This window comes from Nesoenas mayeri, assembly GCF_963082525.1.
Source record: "Nesoenas mayeri genome assembly, chromosome: 1".
Taxonomy (NCBI): Eukaryota; Metazoa; Chordata; class Aves; order Columbiformes; family Columbidae; genus Nesoenas; species Nesoenas mayeri.
This window is the reverse complement of record NC_137541.1, coordinates 204,431,513-204,457,056: the sequence shown is the minus strand read 5'-3', so window position 1 is coordinate 204,457,056 and position 25,544 is coordinate 204,431,513. Positions and strand designations below refer to the sequence as shown.

At 41.5% G+C, this 25,544-nt stretch overlaps 1 protein-coding gene across 1 annotated transcript; it reads right to left on the bottom strand.

The window, feature by feature from the left end:
- Positions 1-1,993: 1,993 nt before the first annotated feature.
- On the bottom strand, positions 1,994-19,517 carry CTSC (cathepsin C). The gene is made up of 7 exons (XM_080363285.1): positions 19,328-19,517; positions 18,105-18,250; positions 9,713-9,879; positions 9,133-9,288; positions 7,364-7,479; positions 3,833-3,964; positions 1,994-3,089 (listed from the first exon to the last, which is right to left on the bottom strand). Exons 1-7 carry the CDS (start codon positions 19,494-19,496, stop codon positions 2,587-2,589), a joined length of 1,389 nt encoding a protein of 462 aa, XP_080219411.1. The 5' UTR covers positions 19,497-19,517; the 3' UTR covers positions 1,994-2,586.
- Between the last annotated feature and the right edge of the window lie 6,027 nt (positions 19,518-25,544).

The following is a 25,544-nucleotide window of genomic DNA, read 5'->3' as shown; positions in this document are numbered from 1 at the left end:
TGACAGTCGCTGGAGGTGGTGACAGTGAGAAATGGCTCTGAGAATTCTCCCATCCTCACCTTAGCACCAGTGCAGCTGCCACACACAAGCAGTGACAGGTAGACACAGGAATTTCTAAGAAAATACACAATCTTATGCAAAATACACGTAGCTAACATGATACCAGCCACAATAAATAGCAAGTACTTTTATACCAGTAGTGCCATGTCAGTAGCAGTTTGGTGATAATAAATTTATTTCCTAATGGCTGAAGGATACTAGAAATAGTAACAAATACCCAACTTTTATATCCTTATTCTCAAGCTAATCTTGAGTGCTACAGATGTTAATGAAATCAAAGAACCTAGCACATCCATATAGAGCCATAACTTCATGAAAACACCTCTTATTAAGTACTGACACTTCAAACTGCATTGTATCTGTGCAGTGAAATAACAGACACGGGTGGCAGGACAAGCCTGCAGATCACTACACAAAGACCTTTTTCTGCACCTCATGAGAGTTTATACTGGTGTCAACATGGCTGCTTGTGTAACAGAGCAGCTGTCACCCAAATTAGATCAAGCTGGGCAGCTGTGATACCAGCACAGTGGGAAGCTTGCTCCTGGCATCACGCTGCAGCCAACATCATCTTGTCTCCTACAATGAAGGCACAGGTGATGATTTCTTCCATCCTTGATTGTTTCAAGTAATTTTCAGCTTTAGCTTTATTACTATAACTCAAATCAATACCGGTAAAAAGGGTAGTGGGTGACCTACTGATAGCACATGAGCTATCACACCCCTATTACACCTGATAACACAGCAAACACAAACCACACACAGATACTGTTGGGAGAAAGCAGCATTGCTTCTTCCACCCCAGTAAAACTTCCTCCAAAGTAAGTAGAAGTATGGGAAGAGAAGGGGAAGAAAGGGATAAATGCTAGACGAAAGGCATTTTGTGCACTTGGTTGTGTATTTCAGGCAAATAGGTGTGTGGGAGAATCACAGCTGCTCTACCAAGGGATAATGTCCTCACGGGACTCTCAGTTTTGCATCAACTCCAAGTAATCAAAGTGGGAATGAACAAAGTGAAGTACCCTGCTCTCCCCTCAGCCAAAATGATCGAGTCCACAATATAAACTACTCTGGATGTTCTCATTCAAATACTACCAAACACAGAGTCTAAGTTTCCAAACACAGTTCAATAGTTCTTAGCAGGGAGTTCAAAAAAAAGAACAGCCAAAACCATGAAATGATTCTGCCTCTGCCCTTCAGTTTGAGCAAACTAGAGTCAAGCAGTTCTTGTGAGAATCTGATACTAAAAAGGGAGTTTTCCCTTTGACCTTAAATGGGATATTTTGATTAAAAATAGACAACTGTTCCACTTTTCTGTATTATATGTTTCCTTGTACCCTAGGAAAAAGCTCGTATTTTGTATAGAAAAATACTAATTACTTTTGTCACGTTATTTTAAACAGAAGATTACCAAAGAATTCATTTTCTACCCATGAAACTAGGACTCGCCTCTAAGCTACTCCAATCTATTCATGTGAAGAACAGCAGAGTGCTGCATTAACCCAGTCCTGTATTGCAGTGGAGTTACATTAAAAAAAAAAAAAAAAAAGTTAATTCCAAGTCTTGCAGTCCCCCCTCAATTCTATTTTTCTACCTTGTATATTTGAAAGGAATATGGCAACAGATTAACAGAGAGAATTTAAGCAGGATTACTGGGGAATTAGTCAATTTACTCAATGAACTGTCCCATAACCACAGCAAGGACTACTAGACTCCTGGACAACCTTGCTTGATCCTGTCATGAGAATCTTGGCCTGAGCTGGATGATTCCTCCTTCTCCTCTCTTATCCTCCTTCTCCACCAGTTTAGATCCTGCTAAAGTACAAAGTTCTTGACAGAAAGTTCAAAATTTAGGACAAAATACTGAAATAATGAACCAACTACTTCCACAAGTACAAACTCCTATAGGAGCATGGTAACTTTTATTGAACTCCGAGATGATCAACTGCAAAGCACAGCAATAAAATCCAAAACTGGAACATTTAATAACAGCGTGAAATATAAAATTGATTTTTATTGTCCTAAGTGTTTGACATGCAGTTTTTTCAGGACAGTTAAAGCTTTAGAATTTTCTTTTAATCAGTGTGATTGCCTATTCCCTCCCCAAAAGACAGTAATGTTCTAAATTGCAGTGACTTCCCGATTTCTGAGAAGTAAGGCACTACAGTGTCCTTTCATAGTTACAGATTATCAAAGCAGACACTTCCCTCTGAGATCTGAAGTTCACGATGGTCCACAATAAAAAATTAACTGGTGAGTGAAGTTATTCCAGTGATGAATAACTATCACCATGATTACCAAAACTGCCATTGCATTCTCAGTGATCTACTGTCAGACTTGAGAGGAAGCTTTCAGGGCACAGAGCGAACAGTCTTCAACCTCTCACCTAGGGAAAGTGCTCTGTTCTGGAAAATTTCATTAAAGCTCCCCTGTACAAGCTGGGGAAAGATTTTACCTGCAGTTTCTAAAAACCAGTATGTTCTTATGGCTGGGGACAAGGCACTGGATGGATCAAGACCTCTGCATTTATAATTTTGCAATAGGAGTTGCAGCCACTGCAATACTTTCAATTGCACATTCATCAGTGCCCCGGCGAATTCGGAAGTAACCATATTCTCCCCACAAGATGCCCCAGCTGTTCTTCACAATCCAGAACTTTTCACCACTTTGTGGGTCTGTACCATAGCCCACCAGCAAGACAGCATGATTGGTCAATTCAAAAGGATTGAAGTCATCCCGCAGCCCGGTGTGATGGTAGATCCCCTCTTTATAATGAATGAAATCATTATAAACCTCAAAGGCAACAGCCATTGGCCCATGCAGAACAAGCTCAAGTTTCATCAGGGCTTCATTGCAGCCTCCATAGAAACCACCAACATAGTGGTACTCAGAAGTGTAGTAGTGGTAACAGCTGCGCTTGAACAAGCATGGAGAATCTTGGGCTGTGTAAGGGAAGCAGTCTTCTTCCACCACACCAAAGTCTTGGACATACTTTCCAGCAGTGAGGTATGGGAAGCCACCATCGCAACCTAAACAAAAGAAAAAAAACCACACTCAACCATCTATTTATTCCTTTGGAGAGTTATCTGAGGTGGGAGACTTTCCCACTCAAATCTTTTGGAATACTTCTAGATACAGTGTTGAACACAAACTGCAGGGACCCAGACAACACTAATATTTCCAGTTAGCTACAGCAGGCTTTCTGAAACACACAAGACAAAAATCACATTGGTGGGAGCTATACTGGGAACACTAATGCATGAACCACCTTCTCATCCAATTGCTCCTGATACTTCCCATCAGGAAAAGCAATTAGTTACATGCAGTAAAAAGACCTGTCCTAATGCGGGTACTGTCCTAGTAGAAAGCTTTAATGGCTGTTTTTGCTCATCTCCCTCTCCCCAGTTGCACATCCTCCCTCTGAATATGCTTTTATGAGGATACTTAGTCCCACACTTTCTATATGCATTGCAATTTAGCTTTATTTTTGCCCTATCCCTTAGATATTCCCCATCTCCCAGGTGGATCTAACTAAAAATCCAACAACATCTTGAGCATCAGGCCACCTACTACTGGTTCAATCTGAACTCTGCAGTAAGGTGGGCTGACAACTCTTGAATATTTTCTCCAATCTTACAAAAAAAGAAGTACTATAAAGATGAAGAAGCTAAATGGTAGGTGATGGGGAAGGCATGGAAGCTTTTAACATACAGTTTCCTTCTGCCACATGATCATTAGTGAAAGTTATGTTTGTATACACCAGCATACTTACCCTGAGAATACTGGCTGCAAGACAAAACCTGCTGGGGACTAAAGATTGGTTTCTGAGTGTTGTTTGTGAGGATACGTATTCTTGCTTCCAGCATGCCCATGGAGGAAAATGCATAACAGCTGCCACATGCGCCTGAGGAGAGGAGAAAAAGTAACCACAAAAAGCAGTCAATATATACACACATGGTAAGTCACCTGCATGTACAACTACTGCTAAAGAACACCAAAAAGAGTCAAAACCTACCAGATAGTGATTAGAAGTTAAACACTGATAGAACAAAAACTTTAAATATACATTTGATTTTTAAATATGCAATTCAAAAAACAGTTCTAACAACTTCTGAAGGAACACTGAACTTGGTCAAGAATAAGAGACTATATATTGCCCTTTAGTGTTCTCCAGTAGTATCATTTAAGAGCTAGGCTATTCCTTCAGAATGAACCTACAGGGACCACATTACCAGAGCTGAGAAGGCCGATAACCTGCTGCCTCAGACTATAACCCTTTATGGAGCACATGTGCTAAGGGGCAATGAACTATTTTAAGTGAATGATGACAATATTGTTCCAGACTATTTCAACTCACCAACATATCAATACTGGAATTTCCAGTTAAAAAACATTCTACCTTTAGAGCTACCACTAAAATATGTGACTTTGGAGAGTCTAGCGGTATAAATAACAGGTTTCATATAGTGGATTAATCCCAGCTCCCCTTACTTCTCAAGGGCATGTAATTGTATGCTGTTTTTTCAGAGGCACCTTAATTTCCCTCCTGTTTCCTGGCAGCAAGATAAGTCTCCTAACTTTTGCATCAAAATTTAGCACTGCTTCTGGTTTTAGGCCTCTTCACTCCCTTGGAGCTTCCTGTGACACATTAAAAACCTTTGGAAGTGGAATGACAAGCATCACAGGGAAGGACAATTACTTGCATGAGGTCCTATTTTATCTACTGTTTGTCACCCTGGTGCCCAATTTCTTTTTGTTTCCTGACAGCGGGTAAGCCAAATATTGCAGAGCTATGAAAATGAGGGAGGCTTGAGGAACAAAACAAAATACTTTCTTCTGAACTGTGTAGGTGTATAAAAGCTATTACCAAACCAAGACTTTGTGAAATTGCACCTTCACTCAGACGTATCTCTGAAGAGAAGGGACAAAAATCAGCCTGAACATGAACGCTCTTTACCCAGCAGGGAAAACTGAAGCAGTGAAAGGTGCCTCCCACTCATTGTACAGTCACAGCATCCAAGACAGGCCACGCTGCAAAACACTTTGTTGCATTTTATGTGCAAAAACATTGAAAAAAATATAATTAACACAACCATTTCAGTCTGAAGCCTCCTGTGGCGGTTGCTAAACTTCTTTCCTGCTACCACAGTGGTATTTGTGAGGTCCATGGCATGACAACCACACTACATCAGCAGAGAGCCCACAGCTGCAAGAATAGTTGTTACTCTTCTGAAACTTTCCACAAATTCTCTTCCAGAGTCAAAGCTTCAGCCACATCAAATTCCACTCACTCTACTGCAAAGGCTGTTACATTAGGAGGAGTAAGCAGGAGGCACAGCACACCTAGTGAAGAATCAGCTGACCGGGCTTTTCATCTACTTTGATTTGCAGAAAAAACTTGCAGAAAGAAGTCAGTAAGAAATTGGAACCAGGCTCTAAGGCAGTTAAGAGTCTGAAATCTGTAGGTTTCCCTCTTCTTCTCATTGTAAAGTTGATAACAAGCAATGACAGGTCTGTCTTCAAAGACAACACATCTCTTGGCTCAAAGACAAAGATGCTTTATAAACAACCTGAGAACTCAATCTTCACTTTCTCGACTACAGCAAATGCTGGCAGGGATGCTTACACGCTGTCAGTATTACAGTCCAAGACAAATACAATTGCATGAAGCCTGCCATTCCTCACTGTATTCTACAGAGAATGCACACTTCTATTTTAATTCTTCTCCACTTCAGATAACTTATTTTCTTCTCCTTAGGTAAAGCGCAGTGACTCCAGAAGCATGTGCGATCTGGGAATCTACAATCTTGTAATTCATACAATTCACTCTACATGTGCCAGACACTTTGCATCTTACTGCTTGCAGACTTCTCATCCATAGACTTTGCTAATTAATAATCTAATAATCTTAATGATATACAACTAAGACTTTCTAATACCATCATTTTAATGAAGCACTGATATGTAGTGCCTCAAAAATCATACCAGCTATCATCAGTAAGACTTATTTTGTGTGTCAGCACTATTTTGCAAAGGTCATCCTCTGGATATGTTTTTTTGTTTTGTTTTTTTCCTTTTTTTTTTTCCCTTTTTAAAGCCTGAAAGCTATTTAATAGAGCATAATGCATGTTCCACAGATATTTAACATACTCAGTATGGATTCTCAGATTACAGGAAAAGTGTAGGCAGCTTTATTATTGGAAGCAACAGACTAGTTCTCGTTTACAGAAACTCTGAGGCAACACAATGGAGAAAGGGTAAGTTTGTGACCAAGTGTTCTACTGCTTGGACAGCAAAAGAGCCCTTGGGATGATGACAGTTCACACCAGGAAAAAGTACAGGACTTGAACCTACATAGGATTGTATGGTTCCCTGTTGCCATCTTTCAGTGACACCATGGGTCAGTTTGTGAACTGAAACTCCCACAAGACTTCCTATGCTACTTCTGCTACCTGGAATCCAGCTGGCAGAATCAGGCAGAAGAACTAAGCCATAAATGAGGGACCAGTGATTTAAGTCATCCCCTCCTCACCTTATGAATGTTATGTTCCCTTCCACTCAAAGTTGCAACCAGACAACTCTCAGCAGATGAGAGTCTGTTTGGAAATGGAGCAGGGAAGGGACATGTCAACTGAGTCCACTCCTGGCCTCCAGTATGTAAACATCCAATTCAAGTATCTTCAGCCACAGTGCTATAAAAGCACTCCCTATAGAATAAATATATACCAGAATGGTATACTTTTAAGTCTGTTTTGAGCTAATGACACTACCACAGGGGTAAAGAAAAAATATACACGTAAAAACCATTATCAGTGTCCACAGGTTTCACAGTGACTAACTCCTCCTCTTGCAAATAACTTTAGGAGTTACCTAAATGGCTATCAGGGTGATAAGATTTGGAGGCCGTGTAAACAATTTTCATGGTTTTATTCATTAAAGCTTCATGGTAATTTGCCATCAGCAGGAATTAGGGAAATAATTAAAGATACATCAGTTCTGTCAGCATGCAGAAAACCATGACTGAGATTGTTTGGACAAAACTTGACAGCTGTCTTTATGCAGGGCACTGTGGTAACTGGCTTGAACTCCAGCAAGAGACACTGCTGTTTAAATAAGCCAGCACCACCACCTATTTTGTCACAGTGCTGTCAACCAGGGCTCCACCCAGTTTCTGCAGGTTATTAATAGCAGAGGTACCATCTGTCAGCTGCAAGACACTAGACAAAAATCTTGTTAACAGCAAATTACAAAGTGCATCAAAAGAGCTCTAGAGCAATTCAGAGTTTTGATTAATTCTTTTTACCTTGATTCCGAGTAGGGCTGACATAATTGACACCATTCACATTTCTCCAGTCCCAGGAATCTGGTAATCCTGAAACTTTTTTTAGTAACTCGTCTGTTAGAGGTGCAGGCTTCGGTCTAAAGAAAAGAAAATATTTCTGAGTAACAGACCACACTCCAGGCAAGAAAACAATCATGTAACTCTCAGTTGTCATCTTCTGGCTTCTATTAGCTGCACACACTTCATACTAAGTAGTTTGAAACAGTCTCCATTTAAGCTGAGTGGGTGCCAATCTCAAGAGATGAGTTTCAGCAGGATGCAAGACATATTCAAATCCCTCCCTGAGTGACCTATATTACAAAGTATCCACAATCTGGTGAGGTCAAATACTTTTGAACCAATCCAAAGTGCTGAAGTAACTCAGTGACTGTAGTAATGCAGTTCTACAATTGCTATTTTATGTCTCTACCATCACAAGGTATGCAGAATATTTGACTGCAGAAGGCACCTCGCCTTGGCAGCACATACTGACAGCAACTACAGACTGTTTAACTGCAGACACAGCTCACAACAGACGTTTCAATAACTGCAGTACCACTTGCCCTGGAGACTTCCCTGGAGCAAGTTTTTACTGTGACTACTGAAATAGTATTGAATGTTACTTGTCCTCATCTACCACTTGCAGTCAAGCGATGATCATGTATCAGCAAGCCAGGTTGTGTGCATTCCACCTTCACATAACCTGATACTTGTCTCGTAAGTCACACACCAAGTGCTATTCACAAACACCAGACACTGGAATCTGTTCTGAGAGCACAAGAAGGCCAAAAAGCATCATGGCACTGCATGGTGCAATAGAGCTTCCCTACAGGTTACTGCATTTAAAATCGTATGATTGTATGAGTCTGTCTATAGGGTGAAATGATGATAATCTGCACAATGCTCATACAAATCAGAATTTTTATTGCATTGCAGGATCTTCCTCTACAAACATAATTTTTATGGTTTGGAAAAGTATGTGGCATTCCTATCCACAGTAGTATCAGAGTAGAAAAAAAATACAATGAAGGTAAAACATTTGTTAAGAGGGAAACTTCAGATCAAAGAACACTAGTCCTCAAATTAATGCGGAGGACCACATGTCCATCCCATTACCATTTCTCTGCCATATGATCTGCAGGACCCTGAAGGCACTCTCAGAGCTATTACATGCTGCTTCATTCTACTCCTGGTTGCAGACATGGCAAATTATCGAAGTAATCAGGGAATTCCCTTAGAAAATCTTTATTATTCATGTTTAAGATCATAGAGTCCAACTGTTAACATAACACATAACAAATAACATTCTGTTATTAAGGGTCCTTTCCAACCAAAATGATTCTATGTGGTTCACTGTTGTTTTTAATTGCAATTATGAAATAGCAGAACCAGGAAGACAGTCAAGAAAAAGCTCATGACTAAGGCAAGCAGTTGATGGGTAGACAGGAGAGTGAGATGACAACTGAGTCTGTCCAACTACTTCTCTGCACATATGAATTCAGCAGTGAGTTACTGGGCAAGATTAACAGGTAGATGATCCTATTTGTCTCAACTGCTTGAGACAACAGATGGTCAGAATAATAATTCAAACAAAGAAATACATTGGCACACAATGAAAATGAGATGGAAGGCCTGGAAACTTGATTAAACATCTGAACTACCAGCCAAAACACAGCTAGGAAGAGCCAGGACAAATCCAAGCAGATTCTTTGAATCAGTGGGGTTTATAGCAAAACAAAATACCTCAGTACCTTGGAACTCTGGAATAGAGACCCCCAGATCTTCTTGTTAGTTCTTCCAGGGCAAAGTTCTCATACTCCTTGTATATTGTTGCTTTCCAGGACTTCTGGTGAGCATTGATAGCATTTATAAAGTCAAAGTTGTGCACATAACGTCTGCTTGAAAGACTGTAAACAAAAGCAACCACATAAAACAGTAAGAAAAGGACAAGGATTGAAAAGTAAAAGTGTTCTCTATACTGAATATGGGAGAACCTAACTCTAGAACAGTCTTCTGGTAGGTACTGACAAAGAAATATGCAATTGTTGGATCAAGGCGAGGTTACGAGATTTGAGGCAGACTAACTAGAAGGATATCACCACCTTCAGACATGCCAGTTTTGTAACCGGCCTTTACCACAGACTGAGGGAGCATCTGTGTGATGCAACTGGCACATCATCCTGTCTTTGTGCATTCAGGCTTATTCCCAATGTTATCACCGGTATTGACTTTGCCCTCAGTCACAGACCTGGTCCACAGGGTTTCAGATGAAATCTGAAGCACAGTTAACAAATGGTTTACTACAGTAAAAGGTCACTGTTTGTTCCTTACCTTCCTCTGGGCTTCTGGAGAGGCAGCTCATTTTTGTGAACATCTGAGGGAGATGAAGAAATCTTGCGTCCACTAAAACAAGCCCAATTGTGGCCAAGTACATCATGTACCCATCCTGGTAGAGTCTCATTACAGTAGCTGGTTACATTCTGGCCTTCCTTTTTGTACTGTAATGTGAAGAGGTTATGCACATGTTGAGTTGATGCATTTGTAAGCATAGCAATACTCCCTACCCACTCAGCTGCTTCTTGCCTGTGTTTCAAGGGAAGTGGTCAAGCTTACATTCCAAGACAATCACTTTCATGTTTGACTTCAGGATAAAGCAGCAACAAGAAAATATTAAGCAGATGAAAGAAACAGATCTTTATCAAATTGCTAGAGGAAGACTAATGCATTGTGACTTGCACTCTTAGCAACAAAGCACACATTAGTATCAACTAACAGGTGTTAATTGGGTTCAACAGTTACTTCCTAGGCAAGACATAGAAGACCTCCTAATACTGATCCTTCTCTTCAATGCCCTGTGGCTTCTTGCACCAGATACTTGACTAGTTACAGTAACCCTGGACTGCTGCAGAAGTTTGAAAAACTAAGACTCATGGCAGCCTGAAAAGTAAACACAGGGAGGACAGCAATTTTCTCACCCAGTGACCTCTCTGGGAGAATGGTACTACAGCATTTCTGTTTCAGAAGTCAGAACTGAAAACGAGCCATCTCGCAATTGGTTTAAGTTAGAACTGCAGTGGAAAAACATCAAGAAACGATTTCACCTGAACTATCAAAATGAGACAATAAGAGCCATGAAGAACAATGCATTTGCAGTTGGTAGTGAGCAGAGTGTTACTAAAGATTCAAATCCCAAATCTTAAGAATTCCTTATTCAGCCACACAAGTCTTTGTTTTACCACTGAAGAGGACTAATAAATTCATCTATATTTAGTAAAATGTGTCTTCATACTACAATTAGTGCTAACACTTTGCCCAGCTGCATTAAGTTTCCTGGATGAGCAATTCTTTTGCAGTAGAATGTCCCAGACATTTTAAGGTTAAAGTCTGTTTTGTATTAGGCTACACAGGAGCCTGAAAACCCCACACAATGAATGCTTTAACTCTACTCTTTTCATCATACAGAACATCTAAATGGAATACAAGTTTCCAACAATACTTTATTAAATCCTATCCCATTTGAGTTGCACATATACAATGGTACAAGGGTTTTTCGCTGTGTTTCAACAGAAATGCTGGCTCAGCCTCTTCACTGAAGAAGGTGGTGGCTTACAGTGATGCCAGTGCCCCAAGATGGAAAACAAAGTAAATAAAGGGACTAGGAGATTTGTGACTATGTCAGCACTCTGGGGAGAATTTGACGGGGAACACAGAGTGAAATAATTAAGTCTATCAATCAGAGGGATAAAATTAAAGGTTAATTCTCTGACTGTTTTAGAACAATGGGCATTTGCTTTGTACCCAGTCTGTAAGATGCAGAGGCATCACATCTACACCATTGCTTGTCTAGCAAGGCAAGCATGTTTGCTGACCAGAGCAGCATGGGGGCACTACAAGGCTGAGCTATTACCTTGCTCTATTTCTCCTGTCTTACTGTGCAAAATTGTGCAGCATGGGGAATAACTACACTTGGCCAAATATCAAGGGTAAGGTCCAGAGATGACTTGAGAAATGCCCTCTTCATAAGACAATTGCTAGAAATCCAGACACCGCCAAAAGCAACAAGTTACTCACTTTATCTCAGTAAATTACTGAGAGAGTGCTTTATTTGGCTCTATATGACAGTGTAAATTAATACCTACTCGTGTTTTCCACCTAAAAGCTGCCACAGATTATAACAAGACAACACACAATTATTCTTGATAAGTACAGGCCTTCAATCTGAATACTTGAATACTCAACAAGGAAGAGACCTGCTTCCTGTAGCAGTCAGATGCAGATCCTCATCAGCATGGAGTATTGAACCAAAACAATGGAACAGACTTGGAACTTCTCTTCATGGAAAAAAAGCAATGAGCTATCTGACTTTGCCTAGTGCCAAAATTTAGCCAAGCAACACTAATACTAGCAAGCTTCATGCACCTAAATTTCAAGGCTTGCTGTTAGATACCTGAACCTAGGTAAACTTCTTGATACAGTGAACTTTTAGTAAAGTCTTTGTGTTGGTCATCATGACATAGTGTAACTGCACATACCATTATAGTCCTAGTAAAGAAAAGTAATTGCTTAAAGCTTTCTTTATTTTTTTAATCTCCCTAAGAGGAAAGCAAGGACAGAGACCTTATTGGACACAGCACACTTTAACAGGGATTCAGCAGTGCTACATCAACAGGCTGCCATCCCATCCGCTTTTACACCTGCTGTTCTCAACTGAAGCAATGTTCAGGTAATAAGCCAACTCTAGCTCCAGGAGGCAGAACTACCCTATACATTAAGCCTGCTGGAAAGACTTAACTTGTTTGTCATCAAATTTACAAGTATGCATTTTAACACGGAAAGCACATTCTTAATTAGAACAAAATTGCAGACTTGCAGATGCCCTACTGTACAAAAACAAAGATGGTATTATCAGAACAAACCACTTCATCTTGCTAGCCAATATAAAATGCAAGCAAATATCAACTACAGATGCATTTTCCTTCATCTAGGGAACATTCTGCAATTTAGAGATTTATGCTTTCAGATTTACACTTCAGGGAGGTGGCAGTTGCACACTGTCAGTTAAGTAAGCCCAACTAAGATAGAAATTAACTTTCAATTGATTTGCAGGATTATCAAACAGCAATAGCAACTCTAACACTTCTATTTTAGCAACACAGAATAAAATGCATTCGTGTATATATATAATTTTTTTTTACTTTCTGAAATTAAAACATTAACTACTGTCACTTGTCTAGGCTGGCTATTTCAGGAACAAAGTCCTTGGTTTTAACCAAATTTGGGGGTGTTGGGGAACAAGAGAAAAGATGTGACAAAGATGTCACGAAGTCAGATGGAAAAGATTAGTAATATGAGTAGCGGAATATCCTGTAGTCTATTTCTTTATTTTGGCTGAAGTAGCACTAATGTTTTCATATGAAAAAATGCCAGACTTCCCTTTTCTTGCCAGAGGACATCTCAAAAGTCACAAGTAGTACCGCTTAGCTTAACAGACAGAATCTGATGTCACTGCCTCTCTTCAAAGTAGTAGTCTTAATATTAATAAATACCACAAAGCCACCAAATAATTGAAACAAGTTAGCCTCAACTTTCTTTTCAGCCTCACTCTAGCTTTTTTTGTTATGCTGTCCCTATCTCTTTTGCCATCTCTTGAAGAAAAAAAAAAAATCTAAGGTCTTATATCTTGCATAGCCCTACAGAATCATTATATTATCCAGCAGAAGCACATGCTCAAGCTTTTGCCAAGAGTCAGGACACTAACTTCACACCCGTGTTCATTTAGGGATGTTTCAGCAGCACACATTAAATAAGAAGCAAGTGCATTCCCATGAACGAACAAGTTCTTTTGTGCTACAAACAAATCCCAGGCAGAGTAACTATGGCTTGCAAGAATGCAGTAGGATGCTGCATTTAACTTGACGAACCTCAAGGGACAAGTCTACATACAATGATAGTTAGAAATGAAGCAGAGTATCTTTACTCAAGCTATTAAAGCAAACTGAGGAAAAAAGACATTGATAAGCTCACACGATCCACTCCTTTGGTCACTTCCTCACAGTCCCCAGGTAAAAGAACAAATAACTTGTAAATGTAGCGAGGCCCTACAAAAGTTTTAGCGGGTGTTTGTTTAGTAAGCCACAGGAACAAAAGGCTATTAAAAAACCTCACTGAAACATGCACCATCCAACAAGCTGTGTCTATATCCACACACTACAGTAGCTCTGATAAAGCCACCATTTAGACAAGCCCATAGCTTCATTCTTCAACTTTAAGCAAAAATACCCTGCAATTCAATTAGCACCAGTTGCGCTTCTATGCTTGAAACGCATGAAGTCAGATACTGGTTGAAATTCTGCTGTTCACTTAGCCCAGCAACTCCATCCTCTCCGTGCAACAACAGAATGAAGAAATTATTAAAGCATCATAGTAGGTAAATCTGGATGCTTTCTTTATCTACCCTGTAACCATGATGGGATCTTAGTGACAAAATTTAACTTTAGTGCAACATGAACTTGAAATTTATGAGCAGACCTTAAGCAACAAAGACTTTCCTGACAAGCCCAAATCCACAGCTATGGAAGAAGACGTGCAAGACTCTCTGTGTTATGGCTGTATACCTGTAAGCAATTTTCAGAAAAGCAGAACTCTTACGCATGGTATGAGACCAACTTCAGAGTTTTCTGCCTCATTGTTACATTATAACAACCCAAATATAAAAATGAATATTTTGAAAGTGGAGACTAACGATTTCGCTCTGCTGAAACAACACAACAGCATGAAATCTTTCTTCTGGAAACCATCACCACAAACTGCTGCATGAACCAAAAAAAAAAATATATAATTCCAGAATAAAGCTGTTAAGTCCTGAAGAGTGTTCACACTGGAAGGTTATTTCAGAGTGAAATTAGGTAATTTTATCAAGTAGTAAAACCAATAGGTTTTACTCCATATTAGGAATATGGAGTAAATAGGAATTACTCCATATTCCATACCTTCTTGCTGTAAAGCAAGAGATTGTCAGCAAAGATAATTATTCCTTCCCATGAATTCCACAGGGACTTCATCTAATGACTTTCCACATTCTCAATAGCAATCAGGGCTAAGCAATATTCTAAGAGATTAATTTTGTTTTTCTCTTCCTGCATTTCCATGGAGAAAGGGCCTCAACCATCAGCACTCTGGTTTACTCTATTTTACTCCAAGGGCTTCTAGGTTATGACCAACACCAAGCAAATGAAGTCTACTATGTTTATGTTACTTTCAGGTGCAAATGGTAGGAGTACTTTAAACAATAGAGAATCCTTCAAAAAAACCTCTGAAGCATGTAGCAAGCAGAGTATATTACTTGTGTCCTAGAAACTTCAGAGTAGGAAATTAATGAATAAGTTCTGAAAGAGCCCAGAACTGCATTTGACAGAAGAAATCACATTTTTAGTTTATACTAGGATTAGATATTTTGTATTTCTATTTCATATGTAATGCAATATTTACTGGATTAAAAGTAAACATATGCATATATAAATATGTTACAAGGTCAATCAGTTTGTAGGGAACCAATTCTTCCCATCAGGTCCCCACTGACAATTGTAAAATAACAGTTTTGCAGACAGACAGTATTGCAAGTTGTTGCCTAACAAAGTCAACTAGTTGTCTGCAGCAAAAAATGCACCTAGTAAGTGCTGTGGTATTTCCTTATGCTTCTCAGCCATTACACTTGCATTCTGGTAATCTCTTGTTTTCCACAGCAAAACTACAAAGAGGGTGAGCAAATTGGGCTCTAATTCTCTGTATACTATTAAAGGAAAGAAGCCTTTAACCACATCTTGTTGATGAAATCCCTACTAGTGAACAACGAGCCAAACAACATGTTTTTCAAATCCAAAAAGCAACTGCAAACCTAACAATTAATCCATTTGCCTACAAAGGGCTAAGACACATTCATGACCATGAAATTCAAGGTATTGTGCATTGCTACGACTCAGGTGTATATTTAACTTATTTTGTTTTCAGCAGGAAGTTGGATCAGTTGACCTCCAGAAGCTCCTTACAGCCAACATTATTCTATAACAGTTTTTGCATACTGTTTACAAGTACTCTAGCAAACCAACGAATTTACATTTTCACAAGCACAGAGGAATACACAAGGTCAGTGCTTATGAGTCAACTGCTCATGTTCCAGGGATGTATTTTATAAGGTGTTGATAGCAGCAGTAGAGCCTTCAGTGACTCTCAACTATCTTCAAGTTGGTGCTTAACAGCTCCATTTACATTCCAGAGCAGGCCACTCACTGCTTCTATGATTAAATTCCTCACATTCAAAAAACAGCTTGATAATCAATACTTGTTTCAACTGCTCTACCATACTGGTTTGTAAGGTAACGCTGCATTTCTGGGTAAAATATCAGCTTAAGAATTCCCAGTCCACTAGCTCAACTACATTTCTCCTCAGATGAACCCACCAAGGCCAGTAATAACTGCTGGATTATACCTGTTAGAGATGACACCTCAGCCCTGAGTTCATGGACAATGCTACCACAATACAGTGCTCCCCTGTCCTCAGGGAAGCTGCAATTCCTGCCCCTTTTGAGGCAGGCACTCCCACTGAGGTGTCCCTGCCTGAGAAGTTTCACACTAACTCTGCCCAGTTAGAGCACACTTCAGACTGTAGTTTTTGCTGCATCACCTGCTGAACCTGTGAGGAGTGTCCATGATGACAATGTAGTGTCACTACTTTGTACAGATGTGAGAATATCAATCAGGTATTTCTCTCTCACACTTTGCTCACACTTTGCTTCTACATTAGACAGTCTTATACTTGAGCAAAAGCACTCAAAGTTTACAGTTACATGAGTGCACTAGTTTTGGCAGACAATTTTATTTATAGTAACAGATATAGTGCCATGTTTTAGATTTGTGATGAAATCAGCATGTGTAACACAGGGGCATTTTATTCACAGAATCACAGAATGGTTGGGGCTGGAAGGGACTCTGGAGATCATCTAGTCCAACCTACTTGCTTAAGCAGGGTCACCTAGAGCAGATCACACAGGAATGTGTCCAGGCAGGTTTTGAATGTCTCCAGAGAAGGAGTAGTGCTTACACAGCATCAAGACCTCATCTGCTTCTCACACTGCCCCATGAGTGAGCAGGCTGGGATTGCATAAGAAGTTGGGAGGTGACACAGCTGGGCCAGCTGACCCCAACTGACCAAAGGGATATTCTATAACATGACTTCAGGCTCAGCTACAAAAGCTAAAGAAAGGAGAAAAGAAAGACATTCAGAGTCATAGTGCCTGCCTTTCTAAATAACAGTTACACAGGATGGAGCCCAGATTTCCTGGAGATGGCTGAACACCTGTCAGCCAATGGGAAGTGGTGAATGAATTCCTTGTATTGCTTTGCTTGTGTGAACAGTTTTTGCCTTACCTATTAAACTGTCATTACCTCAACCCATGAGTTTTTGCATTTTTACCCTTCTGATTCTCTCCCCCATCCCACCAGGGTGGAATGAGCAAGAGGCCATGTAACGCCTAGCTGACTACAGGGGTTAACTCACAAAGAGCATGCAAACAACTCCACCATTAGTCTTGTGAAACAACGTACAGTCTTTTCCCTTAAGTGAGCTCCAGTCAACAGGGAAGAAGCTGCAGTTAAATCAGAGCCCTGTATGTCATTTCTGTTCAGTAAGGATCACAGTTCTCCTGGAAGAATGGATCACTCACTTTTCTTAACATCTCAAAACACTGACTTAAAAATAGTTGCTGTGAAAGAAACCATCTATAATGGCTCCCAGAAAGACAATTTAAAGCAAAAGTCATTTCTTCACCCTACTTACTGCTAGTCAAGGTTCAGAGATTTGATGCTTGGGTAAGGCCTGGGTGTTTACTATTGACTCATGTGAAGCCAGACACAAGCTCTTGCTTTCTGAAACAACCAAGACACTTGTTCAATGTTCCTGCTGAGGACTGCACTCATCACCTGAACATTCTTGCTGCACAAAACATCTGTCTCCCAGGTAGCAAAGTAGCAGAAATTAATTCAAGTCACCCTCCAGATTCACAATACCACTCATCAGGACAGCATCAGAGCATTCCTTAGCAAGTGCATCTTCTGTCTGGCCCCTGCCTTTAAGACTGTTTTCAGATCGATCTGAACAAATTAACAGGAACTGGAGATAATAGTATTATTGCAAAAGAACAACTATAGGCAGCAGGAAAGTTCCTTAGATTTTAAAGCAGTATTCTGGAATAAAATTTAACGACCCTAGAAATCCTCCACCAAGGAGAGCAGATGGCCTTTCTAAAGCTTTCATGCATTTGAAAATATCTTTAAGGAAAGATAAAAACAATTTGCTATTTCACTTGGGTCCAAGGTGTCAGAAAGAAAAATAAAAAAAATATATTTTCCAGGTCAGTGGGAGAGTTAGCTTAGTGAAGCTTTAAGCATGTCCAGAAGGAAAAGCAGCAGCATCTGTAACAGCTTTTTCAGATAATGCTCAGTATGGAATATAAACACCTCTTCCCTCCCTATGCTCCCTACCCAACCACTGATAACTGTTTCCTCATGTTAAAAAACATCCTGTATCAAATACTGCAGGCAAACCTTAGAGCTAAAGATAACCAAGTGTTCCCATGGCCCTCCTGTGGCACATATGGATTAAAAAGAAGCTGAGGTACCGGTCATTTCAACCACAGTCAGTGATGTAGAACACACCAACTTAACTCACCTTAAAAAACGCAAACCACTTGTAGTCATTTATCACGAGTTCAAAGCCTTGATTGTAAATCAAAGTGAAGAAACCATAGTTGCCTAGACTGTCCTGAACCACGTCTAACTTCTGAAAATTCACAAGCACCTTTCTTTCCACAGGCCCTGCAAGAAATACAAACATTATTGCACGATTATTGCGTGGAAAAGATCAAAATAAAAATTAGCATAAAGCATATTGTAATATTTATTTTATTCCAAAGGACACTAAAATACACTTGTTGAATACAGACTGCAAAAAGGCATCAAGCACACTTCAGGAACTTCACCTACCTGTCAGTGGGTCTACATGCTCATTTTTTCCACTGCTAGACAGTATTTGCACATTTAATTAGCAACAGCACTGAACAGCTGCTACTGGGAAACATCAACTTATTTAAACATAAGTTGCAATGCAGGTACACAGGAGCCAGAAGCTGTGTCACTGCATCGGCAATACATCTGGGACCAGGTATCAGTCACCCCACCGCCCTTCACATCAGTGCTCTGACACCCTCCATCGCCAGCCTCATCTGATCAAAAACCAGGCGATTTGGAAAGATGCAAAGTATCAACTATTTTTTAAGTAATATTGACACACAACGATCAAGTAGTAACTCCCCACCACTATTATCCCCCCCGAGGGAAGCAGTATTTCTGTTCCTCCTGATGCTATCAGGCCCCAGGCCTGGCAGCAAGCTCCCAAAGCTGGTGGCCTCCCAGGAGCTGTCCTGCTGTCACGTAGAAGCAGAACCACGCTTTGCTGCTGGGAACAGCCGCTTTCAGACAGGCTGAGATGTGAAGAAAGGCAACTGTGAGGAAGGAAGAAGTGAACCGGCATGAGCCAGTGGTGCTCAAAGAGGCCTAGTTGAGTCCAAATACAAGCAAAACCCCCCGAACTGAAAGAGTAACAGGGCTGCCTGCAGTGATCACCCAGAGCTGGACTAAAGCGAGTGTTTCGCGTTGTTTAATTCCAATTAACCCTTTTCTGCCCCAAGCCCAGCAGCACGGGTCGGACCCGCAGGTGCGGGGGCCGCTACGGCCCGGACAAGCACCGCTTTCCCGCCGCCCGCTTCGGCTTCAGGGCCTCAGAGCACGGAGCGGCCCCTGCCCCCGCCACACTCCTCCCTCACGGGAACCACCCCCGGCGAGGCCGGGCCGACCCCGGGGAAGAGGAACGGGGCAGGGCCGCCGCGGTCTCACCCTCCTGGGAGCAGTTGCCGTGGCGGCCGCCGCTCGTCCGCCAAACGCTGAGCTCCCAGGCGCCCAGCAGGTCGGCGAAGGAGCAGTTGGCCGGCGTGTCGGCCCGCACCGCCGCGGGCAGCGCCGCCAGCAGCACCAGCCCCGCGGCCCACAGCGCCCGCCCAGCCATGGCCGCCGTTCCCGCCGCCGGCCGCTGCTGCCGCTGAAATGGGCTCGGGCACCGCGGCCACCCCGCCCCGCCGCCTCCCCGCCCCCGGGCCCGGGCCCGCCCCGGGACGGCCGCGCAGCGCCGGGAGGGGCCGGGCCTCCGCACCTGTCCCGCTGAGGGTCCGAGCGGGGCCGGGGTCGTGGCGTGAGGGGCGGGTTGTGACTGTGTGTGTGTGTGTGTGTGCGGTTGAATGTGCTCCCCGCTGTGTACGGCGGTGTCCCCTGCGGGCAGTGACAAGGAGATGGGTCCTCACCCAGCTCGCAAGGTCGTTCTCTTCCCCAGAGGGTGTCCTTCCCGAAGGGTGTCCTGCTGAGGGCACCTGCCTGCCCAAAGAAGGACTGGGCAGACAATCACAGGGTAATTTTGGCTGGAAGAGACCCTGAAGATCATTGAGTCCAACCATAACCTAACTCTAGCACTAAACCATGTCTCTAAGAACCTTTTCTAATCGCCTTTTTAAACAGCTCCAGGGATGGTGACTCCACCACTTTCCTGGGCAGTCTGTTCCAATGCCTGACAAGCCTTTCCAGGAATATTTTTTCCTAGTATTCAATCTAAACCTCTCCTAGCACAACTTGAGTCCATTTCCTCTTGTCCTATCACTTGCTACTTGGGAGAAGAGACCAACACCCTCCATGCTACAACCTCCTTTCAGGTAGTTGTAGACAGTGATAAGGTTTCCCTTCAGCCTCCTTTTCTCCAGGCTGAACAGCCCCAGGTCCCTCAGGAACCTGATGAAACTCAACAAGGGCAAGTGTAGGGTCCTGCACCTGGGGAGGAATAACCCCAGGCACCAGTAAAGGTCAGGTGTGGACCTGCTGGAAAGCAGCATTTCAGAGGAGGACTTGGGAGTCCTGGTCAGCAACAGGTTGACCATGAGTCAACAATGTGCCCTTGTGGCCAAGAAGGCCAATGGTACCTGGGATGTATTAGGAAGAGTGTGACCAGCAGGCTGAGGAAGGTTGTTCCTCCCCCTCTACTCTGCCCTGGTGAGGCTGTGTCTGGAGTACTGGATCCAATTTTGGGCTCCTCAGTTTAAGGACAAGGAATTACTGGAGAGAGTCCAGCAAAGCGCTATAAAGATTATTAGGGGCATGGAGCATCTTTCTTCCAAGGAGAGACTGGGAGAGCTGGGTCCGTTCAGCCTGAAGAAGAGGAAGCTGAGAGGGGATCTCATCAGTATTTATAAATATTTCAAGGGTGGGTGTCAAGAGGATGGACCAGACTCCTTTCAGTGGTGCCCAATGACAGGATGAGGGGCAATGGGCACAGGCTGAAGTACAGGAGGTTCCATCTGAGTATGAGGATACTGTGAGGGTGCCAGAGCCCTGGAACAGGCTGCCCAGAGATGTTGTCAAGACATTCAAAACCCGCCTAGACACATTCCTGTGTGATCTGCTCTGGGTGAACCTGCTTTAGCAGGTGGGTTGGGGCTGGCCCCACGTATTATTTCAGGTGACCACTTTGCAGCTGTGGAGGATGAGGCCTCTTGTCCACCACGGGTTTTACCAGCAGAGAGTGACTCAGAGTTTCCTCAGCAGCCACATGTCACAGCCGTGAAACCACACGGTGGCAGTCCCACATGGGGCATAGACCCCCAAAACCTGCGCCCATTTTGAGACCTTTTGTACTAAGCAGCTGTCAGCAGAAAATGCAGCAAATTCCCCCTGAAGATAGAAGCTTTAAGTCACATGAGAAATCTTGCATTGACCAGACTGTTTGCAGGGGATGGTGAAGGGCAGAAATGTCTCCACTGAAGCGTGAGCCTCTGAGTGCAGCCCAGTGCACAGCTGAGTGTGCAGGGAAGTGCTGCTTGTTCCCCTGTCTCTCCAGATTCAAAATGTGCATTCTTTCACATCCTCAAAGTTACAAATGCAAACAAGAAAGCTAAAAGACTAACTGATGGTTAAATATACACTAACTAAAAAAAGTTGTCTAAAAAAAACCCCTTTCAGGGGAACAATAAATGCATATAGTACTATTTTAGCTGTGAAAAAGATGCACTAGCTTAACTATGGATATAAATTTAAAATAATTTTGTTAAACTGGTATAAATCTCCATGTAGATGCTTTTATTACTGATTTCAGCAGTTCAGCTGTAACTAACTCACTTATGAGCTAAACTAGGTTTAAACTACGATTGTCCTATTTTTTTGTATTGGTTTAAATCAGATTAGGAATTACATCAGTAACTTTTAACTGGTTTAAGAAATCTGTTATCACCATCACTTTGCTTTTACACCATCTTCTTAACCTTTTGGGGAAGGGTTAATTTGACATTTTGTTGATGATTCTCAGAACAACCAGCTAATAGATGCTCTTACTCAGGCCGACAAATTATATAACCATATTGCATTTGTTTTGGGACAGTCTTTTAAGGATCCCGAAGCACTGACTTGGTAGGAAAAGCAGAATTTCCTCCATGTTACAAGCAAGAAAATAAATGCTGTTTCATTTCACTAAGATTGTGTTGGCCAATAGTGTTGTTATAGGCATTAAAAAATAAAAAAGAGTTCTAGAGATTGGTTTTTTTCCCAAAGACAGGTACATTTTTCTGGACTTGCATACAAGTGTATGTGTCTTGCCATTCCTGATCAAGCCTGTCTAATGAAGTGTGACTCCACAGCATCATGCTTTCTCCTTTCTTTAATAATGAGGTTTTCTTTTTGGCTCCACACTTTTCAAAAGCAACCCAAAAGTTCCCAGTTACCTTAGGAAACCATGTGTGTTACAGTTCTTCACATTTTATATGCAGGAGGATAAAACATCTGTGGTATCTTCACTTCATCTCTGTGGTGTTGGCTGGGTGATCCTGCCTCTTTGCATTCATACTGTGCTTTGAACCTCAATTTTCAGTTTCAGTTTGTAACCACTGCAGGCTATCATTGTAGAAAAACATAAGGGTTTCTCTTTAATTGACTTGGAGTCACAAAAGATTATTGCAGATGAGGTGTATGATACATAATGGGTTTGTAAAACCGTCGCTGAGACGAGGCAGAGGTGGTCTGAATTCAGCCTGCCCTGTTGAGTTCACTCCGATTCTGTTCTTGAGCTGTAGTTTCACAGTATCACAGTATCACAGTATGTTCTGGATTGGAAGGGACCTCAAAAGATCATCTAGTCCAATCCCCCTGCTGGAGCAGGAACGCCTAAGTGAGGTTGCACAGGAACATGTCCAGGTGGGTCTTGAATGTCTCCAGAGAAGGAGACTCCACAACCCCCCTGGGCAGCCTGTTCCAGGCTCTGTCACCCTTACTGAGAAGAAGTTTTTTCTCAAATTTAAGTGGAACCTCTTGTGTTCCAGCTTGATCCCATTGCCCCTTGTCCTATCATTGTTTGCCAACGAGAAGAGCCTGGCTCCATCCTCATGGCACTCACCCTTTATATATTTATAAACATTAATAAGGTCACCCCTCAGTCTCCTCTTCTCCAAACTAAAGAGACCCAGCTCCCTCAGCCTTTCCTCATAAGGGAGGTGCTCCACTCCCTTAATCATCTTAGTTTGCTTTGCTTGTTTAAGCAATGTAAAAATTCCCCATGCCTTGTCTCCAATAGTAGTTCTGAGTTAATTACTTCCATGGAAAAAACCCTCCCTGGTTCACAAGCACTGACAGACCTGGGTTTGTCAGTAAAATTCAGCTTTAGATTAGTCCCACTAAGCATGTGAGAAATCTGTGTTTGGTGACAGACTTATCCTTTATTGTTATGCTCAGGTAAGATGTTACCTGCTCTCTTGAAGCCAAAATGTTATCAAATCTCTTAGAAGACACTGTGTTTTATCAGTGTTTTAAAAAACTCCTCAGACAGAGGGCAAAGTCAAGGAGGAGCCAAGTCAATGTGGTGGTTTATTGTCTCCAAGGGACTGATAGCTATAGTCTGCACTGGTCTCTTTCATCAGGTAATTGAAGCTTCTATGGTGGGGAGGGGAAACCCTCAAAAATAAACACTGAAAATCCTCCAGAAGGTGAATAGCTATCTGCTGGTTTTGTGAGATGAATCAGCACAGCAAAGGATCCATTTCTCACCAGAGCGAGCTCAGGGATCGGCACAGCCAGCAGCAATTGCACGGGGAAAAATATTGTCCTTCAGTGACAACAGATGTGAAGATTAGCTGTCAAATGCTTATAATGAGAATTTTGACAAATAATGCCAAATGAAGCATTTATTTCTCGTCTGTCCCAATCCTGGCCACTTTGACCTATCACTGCCCATACAAGTAGAAATGTTCTGTGACTATAGTGAAGTGATACAAGAAAATGATCTGACTGAAAATATTCTCAGGAGCAAAACCCCAGGGGTAGTTGTTATTCAGTCAGGTCAGTTCCCCAGTCTGGGAGCTAACCATGACCCAAGTGGTAATGAGACATCCACAATTTTAAAGGAGACAACACAAAGCTTATGTATTCTGGAGTGCTTCACAAAAAGCTAATTTTAGGGAAAACTGAACTGCAAAAAAAAGGATCCTTCTGCACAAAAGCTATCCACTTATTTCAGATGTATTTAATAAAAAAATGGTGTCTTCTTACAAACCTGCTTCACTTTCATCAGTGTTATCATCAGCCCTTCTGCTGATTAAGCTATTAGCACAGTATAACTGCACTAATTTTAAAAAATACAGAACCTAAGCATAACTGAGGACTGCCTTTTCCTGTGCTTGTTTTGGAAAGGTGCAAAAATAACAGCATTTTTATGGTCATGTGCAGGCTCTGAAATTAACTCCTTACTGAGACAGTTGTTGCTGTTCTGCAGATGGCTGTCTTCAAGAGAAATGTCCTAATTACATGCCTTTAAAAAGTGAAGAGCTGTACTCAAAGACATTTTTCAGAGCATTAATTCATACATGATCATTACCTCACTATAAAATTTGATCTTTTGGGGTTTTTTACTACAGGGTACTTAAGACAGCTTAGCAGTATATGCTTTTATGCATGACTGAGCTTGTCCTATTTACTTTGCAGTGAAACTTCAGAGCTTTGCTTCTGGAGGAAAATAACATGTATTTGTCTGTTGCACCTATAAACTTGGGGTTTTTTAAGGGAAGACACTTGCTATATTGAACAAACCATACAGTTGCTAGCAATTATGGGAAGTAATTTTGTGAACAGAACAAGGTTTCTCAACCATGTACATATAATGTGATGTACAGTACTTGACTTAGGACATATAAATTCACAACTGAAGCTTTTAGCTGTCTGGGAAAGAACTGTTTTTCAGAAAGCTGTTTGTTTGGTTTTGTTCCTTTGTTTTGTTTGTTTGGTAGCTCATGATTTATTCAAATGCAGGAATTAATAATAAAACAAACAGAAACAATGTGGAAAAATTCTATTTAAATTATTCTTTTCAGAAATAGGCAATGTATTTCCTCAAATACTTCCAGTGTTATTTTATGATTTACTTTATTGTCTCTAGCTGTCAAAAAGGTAGCTTTCTCAAGTGCTAACACTGTCCAAAGCCTAAATAATAATAGTCATAGCAATAATAAATAATATTAGGGTGGGCTTTAAGCACAGTCTAAGCCTGTGTTTTAATAATCTGGTGGGTTCTCTAACCAAGAGCATCATTCCTCCCACATAAGACAACACATCTGTCTGTGATGAAGCACCATAAAATGCACCAAGAAAACGATACAACTCTATAAAAAACTTGCAAAAAAAAGGAGAATGGGAGAATATCTTTAATTCAGATCAATTCACTGAGTTGGACTTTAGCACTCCCCCAAATCAGTTGTGTTGGTCAATGTGAGAGACCATCTTGCTGAAGCACAGGGCTGGGAATATCTGGGGCTAGGGGGGAAGAAACTGTTCACTGCAGTTGCTGTGAAGCACCCAGACTGTAGAATGACATTGGTGGAGGCTGATTTTTCCTACAGCACATTGCAAGGTTGGAAATTATAGTGGAATCCGATCCCATAAGTCAAATATAAATATCACCTTTCAGTTAGTTTGCCTGGCCTTTGTCCAGTGATGACTTATTTTTTTCTGCCAATGTTTTCTGAAAGATGATACACAG